Source organism: Toxorhynchites rutilus, chromosome 2, assembly GCF_029784135.1.
Source record: "Toxorhynchites rutilus septentrionalis strain SRP chromosome 2, ASM2978413v1, whole genome shotgun sequence".
In the NCBI taxonomy this organism is placed as follows: Eukaryota; Metazoa; Arthropoda; class Insecta; order Diptera; family Culicidae; genus Toxorhynchites; species Toxorhynchites rutilus.
In genome coordinates, this window is record NC_073745.1 from 284,915,161 (window position 1) to 284,929,907 (window position 14,747).

Consider the following 14,747-nt stretch of genomic DNA (forward strand, 5'->3'; position numbering starts at 1 on the left):
TCAGGTACAACGTATGCCCTGCGGTTAGTTTAGGAACGGATTCAAGAATTTCATGTATATATTCAGGAAAACAATTAGTAAATATGACAAATTTGACATAAACACCCCGATTCTGTTAGCGAATTTCAGTTCCAACCTAACTGCTGTCAAAACGTTCTTTTATTCACCCAATTTCAACTTAGTTTCGCACTGGGTTCCACCCGAAAGCTGTTTGGTTCGCACTGAGACGTTTCACGAGTTCGCACTCTGGTTCACCAATACAACTATACTGAACGGTCAAGTTCCTGCTGCTTTTGCTTTTGTATTATTGGAATCGTAATCCAATTCGGATTCTGATTTTGAAGAGTATATTCGCGTAGACGACATTAAGCTTCGTGTGCTTTCATTGAGAGACGAAAATAATTATGGATTTTCATGCTTTTAAAATTTAAAATAATAAAAAAAAAATAATGAAAATTTACTTTTACGTATTGAATATGTATTTTATGTGATGAAATAAGAGGGTTTTTTTGAAATTTCCAAAATATTAAACAAAACTGTGTCTGATGATGATATCATATTATAATGATAATTATTTGTGGACCAAACAAGTAATGTATCGACAAATGGTGCTTTTGGTGCTCCTCCTGGGATACTGAAGCGATAAGCAAGTCGTCTATGTACGCATGTCGACTTAAATATTATTAATGAATCTTTGAAATATTTGACCTGAATTTTTCAATCCTGGCAACATTACGAGAAATTCATACAACCTCAGTAGTGTAATAATTACTGTTCTTTCAACGTTCTCGTGCATAGGAATCTGATAGTACGCGCGTTCAAGATCAATCACAGGGAATATAGTCTTATTTCGCAGCGTTTGACAAATGACGTGTGGCAGCGGGTACCGATCTACAATAGTAGAGTCGTTAAGATTCTTGTAATCGCCCATGAGCCTGTATTTTATATCAGCGTTTTGAAGCGTCTTAGTAGCCAGATGCACTGGACTTGAATAAGGTCTTTCCGGAGATTTCATGTATTCGAGTTCTAAGAATAACTTTAACTCCTTGTGTAGAACATCAAGTTTATGGGAGTGACATGAGGACCTTCGACCATGATAGTATGCTTAAAGGCCCATTTATACGTTGCTAGTAGGACACATGACAGTGAGCAGCTACTAAGCCGGTGAACTCGCTTGACAATTGGTTGACTCGCCTTGTCCGTTCACACAGTGTGAGCTTCTGACGAGAAACTAGATACTACAGCATTGGCTTACTAGGGATGCCAGATGTTTTTTTTCAAATGTCCACCAAATTGTCAGAAACAGCAATCAGGTCCGAATTTGACAGATGATTGATCTGAAATCGACGTACCTATTGGCAGTTTTCGTCTTAGGTTTTCAGTTGCATTTATCATTACTCAATTTTATCGCGAATTACACGCTGACTGTGTATAAAAATACTTTGTGCTGAATTTCTTCGAACTGAATGTACTATCCGAAAAAGCAGAAAGGCAAAAGGATTTGGGCCAGGAATTGGATGCAAGGAAAGGGAGCAACAAATACAATATTGAAGGAACTCTACGATGATGATCCTCTAGAGTACAGACCAGTGTTGAGAAAAACACCTGAATAAGTGGAAACACTGTTGGATTTCATTGTTCCAATAATACAACGCCACGATACACTCGTGAGGGATGCTATACCTGCAAGAGTGAAATTAAAAAACGACATTGATGTGCCTTTCTTTTGGAATATCGTTCAGATTGTTGTCGATATTTCTTAGAATCTCGAAAGCATCCATAGCTAAGATAATTCCGGAAGTATGTGATGCTATAAATGGCAGTCTAAAAGATTTTTTTAAATTTTATTTATTTCGCCTTGCCAGCAGCTTCGTGTACCAATTTGTGAAATGAAAATGATAGTAGATTTGCAGGAGGAATAAATACGCGTCAAAAACCAAAATAATGTATGAGCATGTACTTTTTTAAATCGAATATGTATTCTGTTTCCTAGAACAATACTTTTCTTGCAAGTTGTGAGTGAAATTCGAATGAAAATTGTGCCTGCTAATGATTCTATAGTAGAGATTCCCAAGAAAACTATCTTAAAAAAGAAAACGTGCCCCGCCAGCGTGCAAAACAAAATAACAACGATTTCGTTTAGAAACTGTGAGGGTTTCATTTGTTTTTTCAATAATTTTCAAGTCTATAAATATCTTCGCATATTTTCAAATATCTTAAAAATAGACATTTTTTCACATAAGGCATCCCTGACTCGAGCGCTAAATTCCATTTTTGACATTTTGAGGGATGCGAATACGAGTAAATTCAAAAAACTTTGAAGTAGCTCGCACGCCGGATCACACATGACACTAACTGGCATGATGTGTTCACGCGGCGTGAGTAGCTGCATCGCAGTAACTGACTAGACTGACTCGTATGTTTACTCGCACCGTCTGAACCCGGCTTAAGTGATTTGTGGGTTATATATTGAATATTACTAATCAATTATGATTGTAGATCGAAGCCGTAAATAAATAAGCTGTTCGATAAGTGTCGCCTTATCCTTTGACTGGACCAACTAGCCTAGCTTGACCTTTTCAGCTTTTGGTGTCTTCAAAATTTCTGCAATAATCAAAATTGTAACTTATTTTTTTCCAGATTGGTGACGAAATTCCCTGATTTTCCCTGACATTAGTTGAAATCCCTGATTTTAAAGGGTTTTCAAGGTAGTCGACACCCTGCAGTATTACTTAGTTGAGATTTTTATGCCGGATAATACATGCCTTGAATGTATTCTGGAGTGGCAAGCTCTAGAATACGCGTGCGGGCTTTCTTTGACGAAAAATCCCCCCGGCCAGAACCGGAATCGAATCCGAACCCCCGGAAAGATAATGTGGTAAGGAGTTATTTCTTTCGAAAGTAAATTCATTCTACCATTTCACATGTTTATCGAGTATGTTCAGATAACGCTACTGTCGCTGGTTACAACGAAAAGATAAGTTATATCAATGTTGAATTATTGAAAACGCTAGATTGATTGCGTTTGGTAAAATGGTAAAAACTTCAATGCTTACACGATGATCACTCACATACTACATCGTACTCGTCTTCCAGTCTCCGATTCACTCGATTCCGTATAACTTGAGCGTACGATCCATACTGGTGGATGCAACATACTGCGCGTGTTTGCCAAATCGAACCCCAGTAGCGAGCGCAGTGTGGTCATTGAAAACCTTCAGCTCTTGCCACTGCTTGCAGAGATAAACTCTACCGAAAAAGAATAGAGTATAAGAAATGCTATGAATGCTACCATTTAGAGAAAATTTACCTAATGTCAGTCCCGGCGATGGCCAAATACGTTCCACTCTGGTCGAAGCACAGATCTTTCACCTCATAACCCTCGTCCAATGTAATTGTCTTGAAATTCTTTAACTTACGCAAATCCCACAGCTTTATGCAGGCGTCATCCGCCGCGGTGGCCAGATAGTAACCGTTCTCAGAGAACGAAATAGCCGTGATTGGGCCCGTGTGTCCGGGGAAATTAGCAACATTGCTTTGCTCCTTCAGGTCCCAAATTTTGACCTGGGAATCTTCGGTGCCGGTGCCGAAAATCAAACCATCGGGATGGAACTGGGCGGTGGTCAGACCAATGTCCGCTGTATCTGGAACTTTCGTTAGGAGGCGTCCCGTGCGAATATCCGAGAAGGCCCAGTGTTTATCGGAAGACGTGGAAAGTACATAATCGCCAGTCGGATGCAATGATAGGCCAGTAACTGGTCCATCATGACACCGAAGCAGCAGCTGTGTCTGAGATGTTGGCACATTCCAGATTCGAATGCAAGCATCCGGAGATCCTGTAATAACTGTGTCATCTTCCGGGTGGAAGATAACTTTTGTGACTTTCTTGGTGTGTCCCTTCAGAATCGCAACAATTTGTTCGGTGTCCTTGTTAAACACGGTTGCGTTTTTATCGTTTCCGCCAGTTAAAATCTTGCTTTGATCAGAATGATTTATGTCCAGAGCCAATATTCCTGGAACACTAGCCGAATGCAATCCCGGATGGGATGCCAACGTAAGAAATCCTCGAATTTTCTCAGCGCTCACCAGCTCTTCTGGCACCGTCCGACCCTTCTTTTTGCGTTCTTGCGTCAGCACTGTTGCTTTGTCCTGTAGCTTCTGAATGACTTCTGCGCTCATGCCCGCCTGCTCAATCGGCTGCGTTGCGACTCCACCCGCCTCCGCAGCAATCGACGGTTGAGGGACAGCTTGGATGGATGCCATCCCCGTCTGGGGCTTGAGAGTCGCCAAAGCTTCACGGGCAGCTGCCACTTCCTTGTTGAGCCGAGCAATCACACGACAGGCAGCATCGTGTTGATACAATGCATGGGAAAGTTCCTGCCGGGCGGTTTGCAGCTGCTGCCTCTGTGTAAATGCATGTATCATCAAGGCGTCCCATTCGTCCTGCATCATTTTAAGTGTGGCGGGAATACTAGTTGCGCTCGGGGGTTTCGGCCGAACGATTGGGGGAGCTAGGATAAAAAGCAATTTGATGAAAAAAAAATCGTTGAGACGATCGGATATTACATACTCTTAATATCAATCAATTCTTCTGCCTTCAAGGGCTCGCCGTTAATTGGATCGCATTCATTTTCCACAATATACTTTTCAATCAACCGCTTTTCGAAGATTGATCCGGATTTTGGTGAAATAACGGGGTGTTCCGGGACCTCGTTCGATACTGCAATACAAAACAAGTGAAATGTTTACATCTTGAAACATAACCTCAGTCGGCATAGGTTTTTGTTCGAGCACAAGAGCCAACAAAATATATATTTTTCGTTTCAATGAATACTTACTGCTGCAAACGAGCGACATGATCTTCAGATATTTGAGACCGGATCAATTGTGGAATACGTATTACTCTTAAAATTTAGTATTTTTGTATAAACACTCGCTGAGCAATCTTTGCGGCAAGTTTGTCAATCTGATTGTTTGACAGACGCGAAATATCGTTTGCAATTTCACCAACTTCACACATTCGGCATGAAGCCAGACAGCACAAGCTACCAGTTCTGACAGTTTCAATGTTTTGGTCGGCGATACATCCACCTCCGCTATCAGCAGCAAAGCAAAACCAAATCTGCTGACGTTGAGATAGTGCTGCGAGATCTGACTCCTCAGGCACCATTTGGTTGTTAGTTTATCGGCGACCTGAAAGGTATACACATTCCTCTGCGACAGCTGAATCGCACACATAGGCGTTTACGCAAAACTTATCCATTCTGTGAATCTACGCAAACCGAAAGTACCAGCATGACACCTAATTTGCGCCAAGTTTACGCCTTTGCCCGGGAGTATCACCAAAAGAAGGAAACCCAGAAGGACATTCAGTACGGCACGGCAGGTTTCCGATCGCAGTGAGTTGGAAGTTTACTTTCACTTTTTTTTTGTCTATTAACTGGATTACATGTCACACTCAATTGGTTTCGTATTGGGTTCTGCGATGTGAGTCGGCATAAGAGGTTTACAACATGTATCATCTAATCAGTATAGGATAAACCAGTTTCCGGTTTATTGCTGTGTGCATTCTATAATTTGAAATCATGGTAAAGCTTCGTTCACACTATATGTGCATAGTGGATGCACTGACACAGTTGAAAAATCATTATTTCGAGATTATGTTCACTTCAATAATTCAATTAAATGTTTTCATTGTTATTCAGTTTCTGACACTTAAACCGCATTTATTTTTTCGAGCAACTGAAAATTTCAAACAATAAAGCACTCACTCACTTCAAGTCATTAATGACAATGAATAAGTAAAAATATAGTCAGATTGTTTTTAGAAGTGTTAAAGCATATAAATTGACATATTTTATGTCACATATAAAGTGGAATCGAATCACAATCATATATAATGTACATTGAAGTATACATTGTGTTTATCAAAAATCGTATAAAATGCGAAAACCTCGATTTCATTGCTCACTGCAGAATAAGTCGTAATTCGGTGTAACAAGTATCGGTTTTATGATATACACTATCGTAAAATCGATCTTAACGAATTCATATATCCATATCTGGCTGATGCAGTACGAGAATCGCTTGAATTGCAATTTGAATGAATGTAGTACAGGTCGGACTCGATTATATACAGACTTCATCATATAAGATTCGATTATATACAATTTTGGACTCGATTATTTACAGTTTGAAAAAAAAATATAGTTCAAATATCACTTAATTCAAGAAAAAATGTAACCTTTCAACGTTAAGGCGAAAGGGCCTGGCCGGGTAAGGAAGTAAAAAGTGCCCCCAAACCAAATCACTAGCCGTATGGCAAATATTGTAAAGGATATTAAATAAGAAATTTTGGCGGTTTATTTGAACCCCTATCTGGTTTGACGTAGGATCTATAGTGAAAAACGTACTTTTCGTTAATTTCACGCCATCCTCAAAAGATCCGAGATAAAAATTTGAAAAAAATACTGAATGTGCATCTTACTACGATGTATCAAAAAAAATTATCAAAAAAAAATTTCATCAAAAATTTTAGTACTAAAAAAAATAATGAAATCTTGAAAATTTTTTTTTTGGAATTTAGAGATTCAGTACTACTCTAATTCATATTTTAATGTGTTTCTACGGCTTTTCTAGATATGTGTGATTTTTTTCAGATTTTTTTCAGTGTTGCGCGGTATCAAAAAATTTTTTTTTTATGTTTCCAAAGAGTGGTTAGGTAAGGGAGTAAAAAGTGCCCCCAAACCAAATCACTAGCTGTATGGCAAATATTGTAAAGGATATTAAATAAGAAATTTTGGCGGTTTATTTGAACCCCTATGTGGTTTGACGTAGGATCTATAGTGACAAACGTACTTTTTCGTTTATTTCACGCCATCCTCAATAGATCTGAGATAAAAATTTGAAAAAAATACTGAATGTACATCCTACCATGGTGTATCAAGAAAAATTATCAAAAAAAATTTCATCAAAAATTTTTGTACTAAAAAAATATTAAAATTTTGAAAATTTTTTTTTTTGGATTTTGAGATTCAGTACTACTCTAATTCATATTCAAATGTACTCTTACGGCTTTTCTAGATTTATAAATATCTTCAAACTGTTTTTTTTTCAAATATCTAATACTAAAAATAAAATGAAAAAAAATACACAGTACAAAAAAATGTTATAGATTTTCTGGCATTTCGAAATTTTGAAAAAAAAATATAACTTTGAGACCCACTCCTGCTCAAATTTTTATTTAAATGCGTTCGTATGTGTCTTTTTTCTACATGTGGCGTAATTTTTCCTGAATTTTTAAGAGCATTGTGTGACACAAAATAATTTTCTTCATCGTCTGCATTATTATTTTTATTTTTTTGAAATCGATTATTTTATTGTATTCGTGGTTTTCAATTGAAAGATTAAAATAAAAAAACAAATCGAATTTGTGGTCTCAAAGTTATATTTTTTTTCAAAATTTCGAAATGCCAGAAAATCTATAACATTTTTTTGTACTGTGTATTTTTCTTTTTTATTATTTTATTTTTATTATTAGATATTTAAAAAAAAACAGCTTGACGATATTTATCAATCTAGAAAAGCCGTAAGAGCACATTTAAATATGAATTAGAGTAGTATTGAATCTCTAAATCCCAAAAAAAAATTTTCAAATTTTCATAATTTTTTTTTAATACTAAAATTTTTGATGAATTATTTTTTTGATAATTTTTCTTGATACACCGTGGTAAGATGCACATTCAGTATTTTTTTCAAATTTTTATCTCGGATCTATTGAGGATGGCGTGAAATGCACGAAAAAGTACGTTTGTCACTATAGATCCTACGTCAAACCACATAGGGGTTCAAATAAACCGCCAAAATTTCTTATTTAATATCCTTTACAATATTTGCCATACAGCTAGTGATTTGGTTTGGGGGCACTTTTTACTCCCTTACCTAACCACTCTTTGGAAACATAAAAAAAAAATTTTTTGATACCGCGCAACACTCAAAAAAATCTGAAAAAAATCACACATATCTAGAAAAGCCGTAGAAACACATTAAAATATGAATTAGAGTAGTACTGAATCTCTAAATCCCAAAAAAAAAATTTTCAAGATTTCATTATTTTTTTTAGTACTAAAATTTTTGATGAAATTTTTTTTTGATAATTTTTTTTGATACATCGTAGTAAGATGCACATTCAGTATTTTTTTCAAATTTTTATCTCGGATCTATTGAGGATGGCGTGAAATGCACGAAAAAGTACGTTTGTCACTATAGATCCTACGTCAAACCACATAGGGGTTCAAATAAACCGCCAAAATTTCTTATTTAATATCCTTTACTATATTTGCCATACAGCTAGTGATTTGGTTTGGGGGCACTTTTTACTCCCTTACCCGGCCAGGCCCTTTAAGTGGCTATTATAAGTACAGTGGAGCAAAAATCACTTATATCGATATTGCAGCGAAATTAAGAAAGATAGAAGTTTCTTGTCAAAAAACAATTTGTAGAGTGGTTTGCTTGTAGAGCTTCAATTTGATTGAGAGAAACAATCAAGTTTAATATGATTTGTTTGCATGACATTAAATTAAAAAAAAATATCTCAATTTTTTTTTAATTCAAAAACATTAAAAATTTGTAACTTTTAAATTTTTTACTTCCAAAATTTTATTTAAATCCATTAATTTAGTTATTCCACTTCTATATCCTGTACTATTTTTTTCTTCTTTTTGAAATGAAAGCAACAGAATTGGCTTACGTAGCGTAATTTTTAGTATGGAGCACGTTTGAGGTAACAGAGTCCGAAACAAGAAGAAAGTTCTATAACTCTGTCATTCTTGAAATTTGAACATATGCACAGATGGATTTTTTTTCGTCAAATATGATCACACCCTGAGAGATTCAGGAAAAAAAAATTTTTTTCCTGTGAGAAAGGTTTTTTCTGATTTTAGAGGGATGAATCAAAAATTAAATTCTCTCTTTTATCTTCAATAAATGAAAAATATATGCATAAAAAACGAATACATTTTTTTTTGACTCGATTATGTACAGCATTCGATTATACACAGTGAAAAGAAATCGGAGACTGTATATGATCGAGTCCGCGCTGTACTGTAAAAAATGTATTACATGCTGTGGAAAATCGTCCAAAAGTAAATCGTATTAGATGGTATTTGACCGTATTAGGAATTTGACATATCAAGATACGTGATGACATATGTACAGTGTCGACGTCTGGTGGTGGTATAGTGATTTAGGGAGATAAATTAATCTCTTCCAATTGTACACGTCCGAAAATAGCTTTAAATTTTTAAAATTGGAATGAAAATTTTTATTTCATGTTATTTGATTACTTGTAACACCTTACTTAACTATTTCTACATAAATTTCATGACATTTCCACCGAGATACAATCAACAACCAGGAATGACGTATCCGATTGCATTGTTTTCGTATTACATGTACGAGTTTTAACTGCTCTATTATATTTTATATTTCAGATAGCCGTGTGAGATAGCTATTACTTACCATCCAAACAATCGGAGTAATTTTCTTAACCATCACCACCACTTATTTGAATTATTTATACCCCCCTCATACTAAAAGTAAATTGAATAATTCCTATTCTAGAAAGATAAATGTTTTCATATGTACAAACGGCGGTTCATGAGGTTATAAAAATAATTATAACCTCCGAACATTTTTCGCCATTTGTTTTTCTTTGTAGCCTGTAGTAAATCATATATACGTTTAACACATGCTGGATGCATGTGTAAGCCGTATATTCGTCCAAACTAATTCGCAAGCAATTGTCATGTATGTATTTCCTCTACTTTTGCATGTACTGGAAGGGTGGTAAAGACGGACACCCTTAGTAAAAGTTGATTTTTTGTCGTGTATTTCACAAACAAATATATAGTTCTCTCACCACAAAGTAGTCTAGGTCTCTTTTAATAATAAAGTTTGTCTTTGAGGCAGAAATTTTGAAAAATGAATGTGTCCGGTATCTTTGAAAAAAATAAGATTGAGTCGGGAAAGACAGACACTTGGCGGGAAAGATGGACACCCGGGGTGGGAAAGATGTACACTAACTGAAAATTCAAGTTTATGAACTCGATTAGTTTTGGATATGCGTTAAAAATGATCTAACAAAAAAGTTAGACTAAAATCACTTAGAAGAGCTTGTAATTTTTCTCATTTTTTCATGTCTAAAATAGCTTCCGGCATTCGGAATGAAAAATTCGGATTACGTTCTAAAAACCACTCTGCTGGTTCGTCCATGATATCTGGTTGCAATTGCAAACATAGTTAGTGGGCATCTGTTAATAAAAGAAGGAGGAGATAATCAAAACTAAATGTTTGTCTTTTGTCGGTGGAATAGATGAAATGATACATCTACAAGTTTCGTGTCCTTGAATGCATATCACCCTCATTACTGTTTTCGAACGAATAGAAAACATTCGAAATCAAGCCCCATTTGTATTCTTGTTTGCGTTGTACTTTCGAAAATTGAACAATTCGAACAGACGCTTATTCTAGTTTTCGCACGAATGCGTTTTTTCATCTGCCTACCAAACGTCACTTGTCTCTTGCGAATTCTGTTCGTTTGTTAGATCAGTTTTTCGTTTTTCGGATAATCCGAGCTAGCTGTATTGGTTCCAATGCTCAATTTTTAATATACTGCGTTTCACAACTATAGAACCACTCATTTTTTTCCGAGCTTCCAAAGATATGTAAGAAGTCGGTTGAATTGAAGTAGATAGTGTTGAATACAATAACTGTCTTCATTTATAAGACTGGTCATTTGAACTTTATTGTTGTGTCCAGACGAGAAACATTCAAAAAATTAATATTCCAGTGTTTCATAGCTATAGAACCAGATGGAAAAACTTTCACTCCTTTATAAAAATTAACGCCAATTCCACATGAATTACAATAAGTTTCTAATTCGTAGGTGGTCCAAAGTATTCCCTGCAGCATGAGCGCTCTGATCAATGGAAGCAATGGACTTCAATATCTGTTTTCGATTTTGATTGCTGAACCGATTATAAACTAAACACCATTATATATTTTCGATCACCGAAAAATACATTTATGCGTTTGCTCTTGTTCCATTGTTCCGTAACTTTTAATTGCATTTCCCCGATTATTCATCTCCTACTTTTGCACAGCGCCGATAACCTCGATTATGTGATGTACCGCATGGGTCTGTTGGCGACGTTGCGTTCGCGTGCCAAAGGAGGCCAGGTGATTGGCGTAATGATAACGGCCTCGCATAATCCCGAACAGGACAACGGCGTGAAGCTGATCGACCCGATGGGAGAAATGTTAGAGCAACGGTGGGAGAAACTGGCCACAGCACTGGTTAACGTCAGCGATGCCGACCTGGAAGCACAGGTGGCCAAGATATCCGATGATGAGGGAATCGATAACAATGATCATGCGAAGGTGTATGTCGGGATGGACACTCGGTATCACAGCCCGCAGCTGGCGAAAGCGGTTTTGAATGGAGTTGCGGCGTTGAAGGGCAATGTGAGAGATTTCGGAATTGTGACGACTCCAATGCTGCATTACTTCGTTACATGCTCTAACACCAATATGGCCTACGGATTACCCACTGAAGAAGGATATATGACTAAGCTGATAAAAGCTTTCAAGAATATTAGAGGAAGTACGTTTGAAAAGGGGAACTACACCAATAAACTATACTACGATGGTGCTAATGGGGTTGGGTCACTGAAGATGTTAGGCTTTATCAAGAAATTTGATGGTTTTTTGGATGTCAAGGTGTTCAACAGCAATGGAAAGATTAATTTTAATTGTGGGGCTGATTTTGTTAAAACTAACCAAAGAGCTCCCGAAGGTCTGCCAGAAGTGGAACCCAACGCACGTTGTGTTTCCGTAGATGGCGACGCCGATCGTGTCGTCTATTACTTCACCGATGAAGCGGGAGTATTCCATCTTCTTGACGGAGACAGAATCGCTACGCTGATTGCTGGGTAAAAAGATAGGATATTATCATCATATAGTATTTAACAATCACACTTGTTTCATAGATACCTCAAAGATTTGGTAGAGAAGTGTGGTGTGAAAATCAATATGGGTCTTGTGCAAACCGCATATGCGAATGGAGCATCAACAGATCACATTGTGAACCAATTGGTAAACCTCATCTTATGTTCCCAAAATCTCATAAAACATTCCCTCTCTTTTTTAGAACGTTCCGGTAGCATGTGTACCTACCGGAGTTAAGCATTTACATCACAAGGCATTGGACTACGATATCGGAGTCTATTTCGAAGCAAACGGGCATGGCACTATCATTTATAGTACGGAGGCCAAGCGAAAAATCACCGCTGCCAGCAAGGATGAATCCTTGACGCAGGAGCAGCGGGATGCTGCATCACTTTTACTTGAAACAATCGACCTAACCAACGAAACTGTAGGAGATGCTATCTCAGATCTGCTCCTGGTGGAGACCGTGCTGCACTCCAAAGGGTGGAACCTGCAGGATTGGCTTGGAACGTATGCCGATCTGCCCAATGTTTTGATGAAAATCATGGTCGAAGATCGGAACGTTATAACCACCACCGATGCCGAGCGGGTTTGTGTTACTCCCCAAGGGTTACAGGATGCCATCAATGAAATCGTAACTAGGTATAACAAGGGTAGATCTTTCGTTCGACCATCCGGAACCGAAGATGTGGTGCGGGTGTATGCTGAGGCGGACACAAAAGAAAATACACTGCAACTCGCGCTAGAAGTAGCAAATGTCGTGTACGACATGGCTGGTGGTATCGGGGAGAGACTAAAAATGGCAGCCATTTGAGTGAATTTTTGTGTGATAAATGAAAAGAGATACTGCCGTTTATCAAAAGACAAATTGTAACACCGCAAGCAAATTGTATAAAAAGGGACCACTTCCCTAACCGAGATTATTTTTTTTAAATTTGGATATAGAATGTAGACAATTTCATCGTGTGATAAAATTTTTAGGCAAATAAAAAGATTGCAGCGTTTATCAGAGCTGCACTTTCTCATCAATATCACTGACAATTGACGAGCCACGTTAGTCACTTCCTATTGACAAAAATCTTGATCAACTGGGGACTGACGGAGTACGATGCAATACTATGCCTGTTACTGAACTTCGTAAATGAGGGGCTTAGAATGAAAGGGGTGTAAGTGATTTGATCGATTTCTCTACATCGACTCTCTCTTTTGGTCATAACTTATAGCGAATTCGTTTTTGTTCAGTTTCAACCCCAGTGCCGCACTAACTGCTGTCAAAACGTTTTCTTATTCACTCAGTTTCGCACTCAGTGTCGCACTAGTTCGCCCCGAAAACTGTTAGTTTCGCACTGAGATGTTTCACGGGTTGGCACTTGGGTTCACCAATACAACTATACTGAACTGTCAAGTTCCGAATATTATTTTGGAAAATCTAAAAATAAAGACTATGAAAATGGAAAACCTGCTGTTTTTGCTTTTGTATTATTGGAAGCGTAATCCAATTCGGATTCCGATTTTGAAGAGTATATTCGAGTAGACGGCATTAAGCTACAGGGTGGGCCATTCAAAGTGGAAGCATCTGGCAACCCCATAACTTTTGACAGAGATGTCAGATTAACAAATGTCATACCGCGTTGGAAGCGTCATTTCAGTACAATTTTAACCATGGAACAATACACACCTAAACAACGCGCTCAAATTGTTTAGCTGTACATTCAAAATAACTTCTCAATTGTGTTAACTAAACGTGCGTGGAAAAATAAAAATGATAACCGATTTTTTATTGCCATTTGTTCGTGAAAATGAATTGAACAATTACTGGTTCCAACAGGACGGCGCTACATGCCATACAGCGGCTGCCACGACCAAATTATTGCGCGAAATGTTCCCCGGAAGATTAATATCGAAAAACGGCGATTATGACTGGCCACCGAGATCACCTGATTTGACGCGTCCTGACTTTTTTTTATGGGGATATTTAAAATCCAAGGTATACACTGGTAAACCAAGGACCCTGGCTGCGCTGAAAGACAATATCCGACAAGAAATTGCTGCCATATCGGCCGAAACATTGGGCAAAGTGACGGAAAATGCCGAAAAAAGGGCACATTTTGCGGTCAAGGCCAGAGGCGGTCATTTACGAGATATCATAATCAAAAAGTAGTTAGAACAAATCTCCTTGGACCAAAATAAATGAATTTAAAAAAAAAATTTTTTTAATTCCACTTCTTTACTTTGCTATTGCAAAAACAAATCCTTCCACTTTAAATGGCCCACCCTGTACGTGTTGAAAGCACGTACAGGGTTGGGAGGTGAAAATAATTATGGATATTCAGGTGGAATAAATTTCAAAATCAAAATTATGAATGAAAATTTACTTTAACGTATCGAATATTTATTTTATGTGATTAAATAAGAGGATTTTTCCGATATCGCAGAAACATATTGAACGAAAGCTGTGTCTAATGATGATTTTATATTATAATAGTAATTATTTGTGGAACAAACAGGAAATGCATCGACAAATGGTTAAGTGAGTGTCAGAACTACATGTGTTAGGTAATCGAACAATATGAAGTACAAATTTTCATTCAAACTTTTATATGTTTACACTGCACTTGGCCCTTCTGATCTGATGGAGAACAATTTACCTCCCAAGCACTAATATCACCACCAGACGTCGACACTGTACATTTGCCGTCGTAAATATAAACAAATCAGACTATATAACGTACACCAACAAA

General features: G+C 37.2%; 3 protein-coding genes across 3 annotated transcripts in view; 1 reads left to right on the top strand and 2 right to left on the bottom strand.

Annotated features, from left to right (window-relative positions):
* Positions 1–14,747, bottom strand: part of LOC129765298 (NADH dehydrogenase [ubiquinone] 1 alpha subcomplex subunit 11) — a 245,029-nt gene that overhangs the window by 164,573 nt on the left and 65,709 nt on the right. The window lies entirely within an intron of this gene.
* Positions 2,921–5,444, bottom strand: LOC129765287 (pre-mRNA-processing factor 19). The gene is made up of 4 exons (XM_055765440.1): positions 4,839–5,444; positions 4,571–4,720; positions 3,311–4,511; positions 2,921–3,249 (listed from the first exon to the last, which is right to left on the bottom strand). The coding sequence occupies exons 1-4, from the start codon at positions 4,855–4,857 to the stop codon at positions 3,105–3,107; spliced, it is 1,515 nt and encodes a 504-aa protein (XP_055621415.1). The 5' UTR covers positions 4,858–5,444; the 3' UTR covers positions 2,921–3,104.
* LOC129765284 (phosphoacetylglucosamine mutase) lies at positions 5,077–13,010 on the top strand. The gene is made up of 4 exons (XM_055765434.1): positions 5,077–5,399; positions 11,163–11,990; positions 12,048–12,153; positions 12,209–13,010. Exons 1-4 carry the CDS (start codon positions 5,296–5,298, stop codon positions 12,818–12,820), a joined length of 1,650 nt encoding a protein of 549 aa, XP_055621409.1. The 5' UTR covers positions 5,077–5,295; the 3' UTR covers positions 12,821–13,010.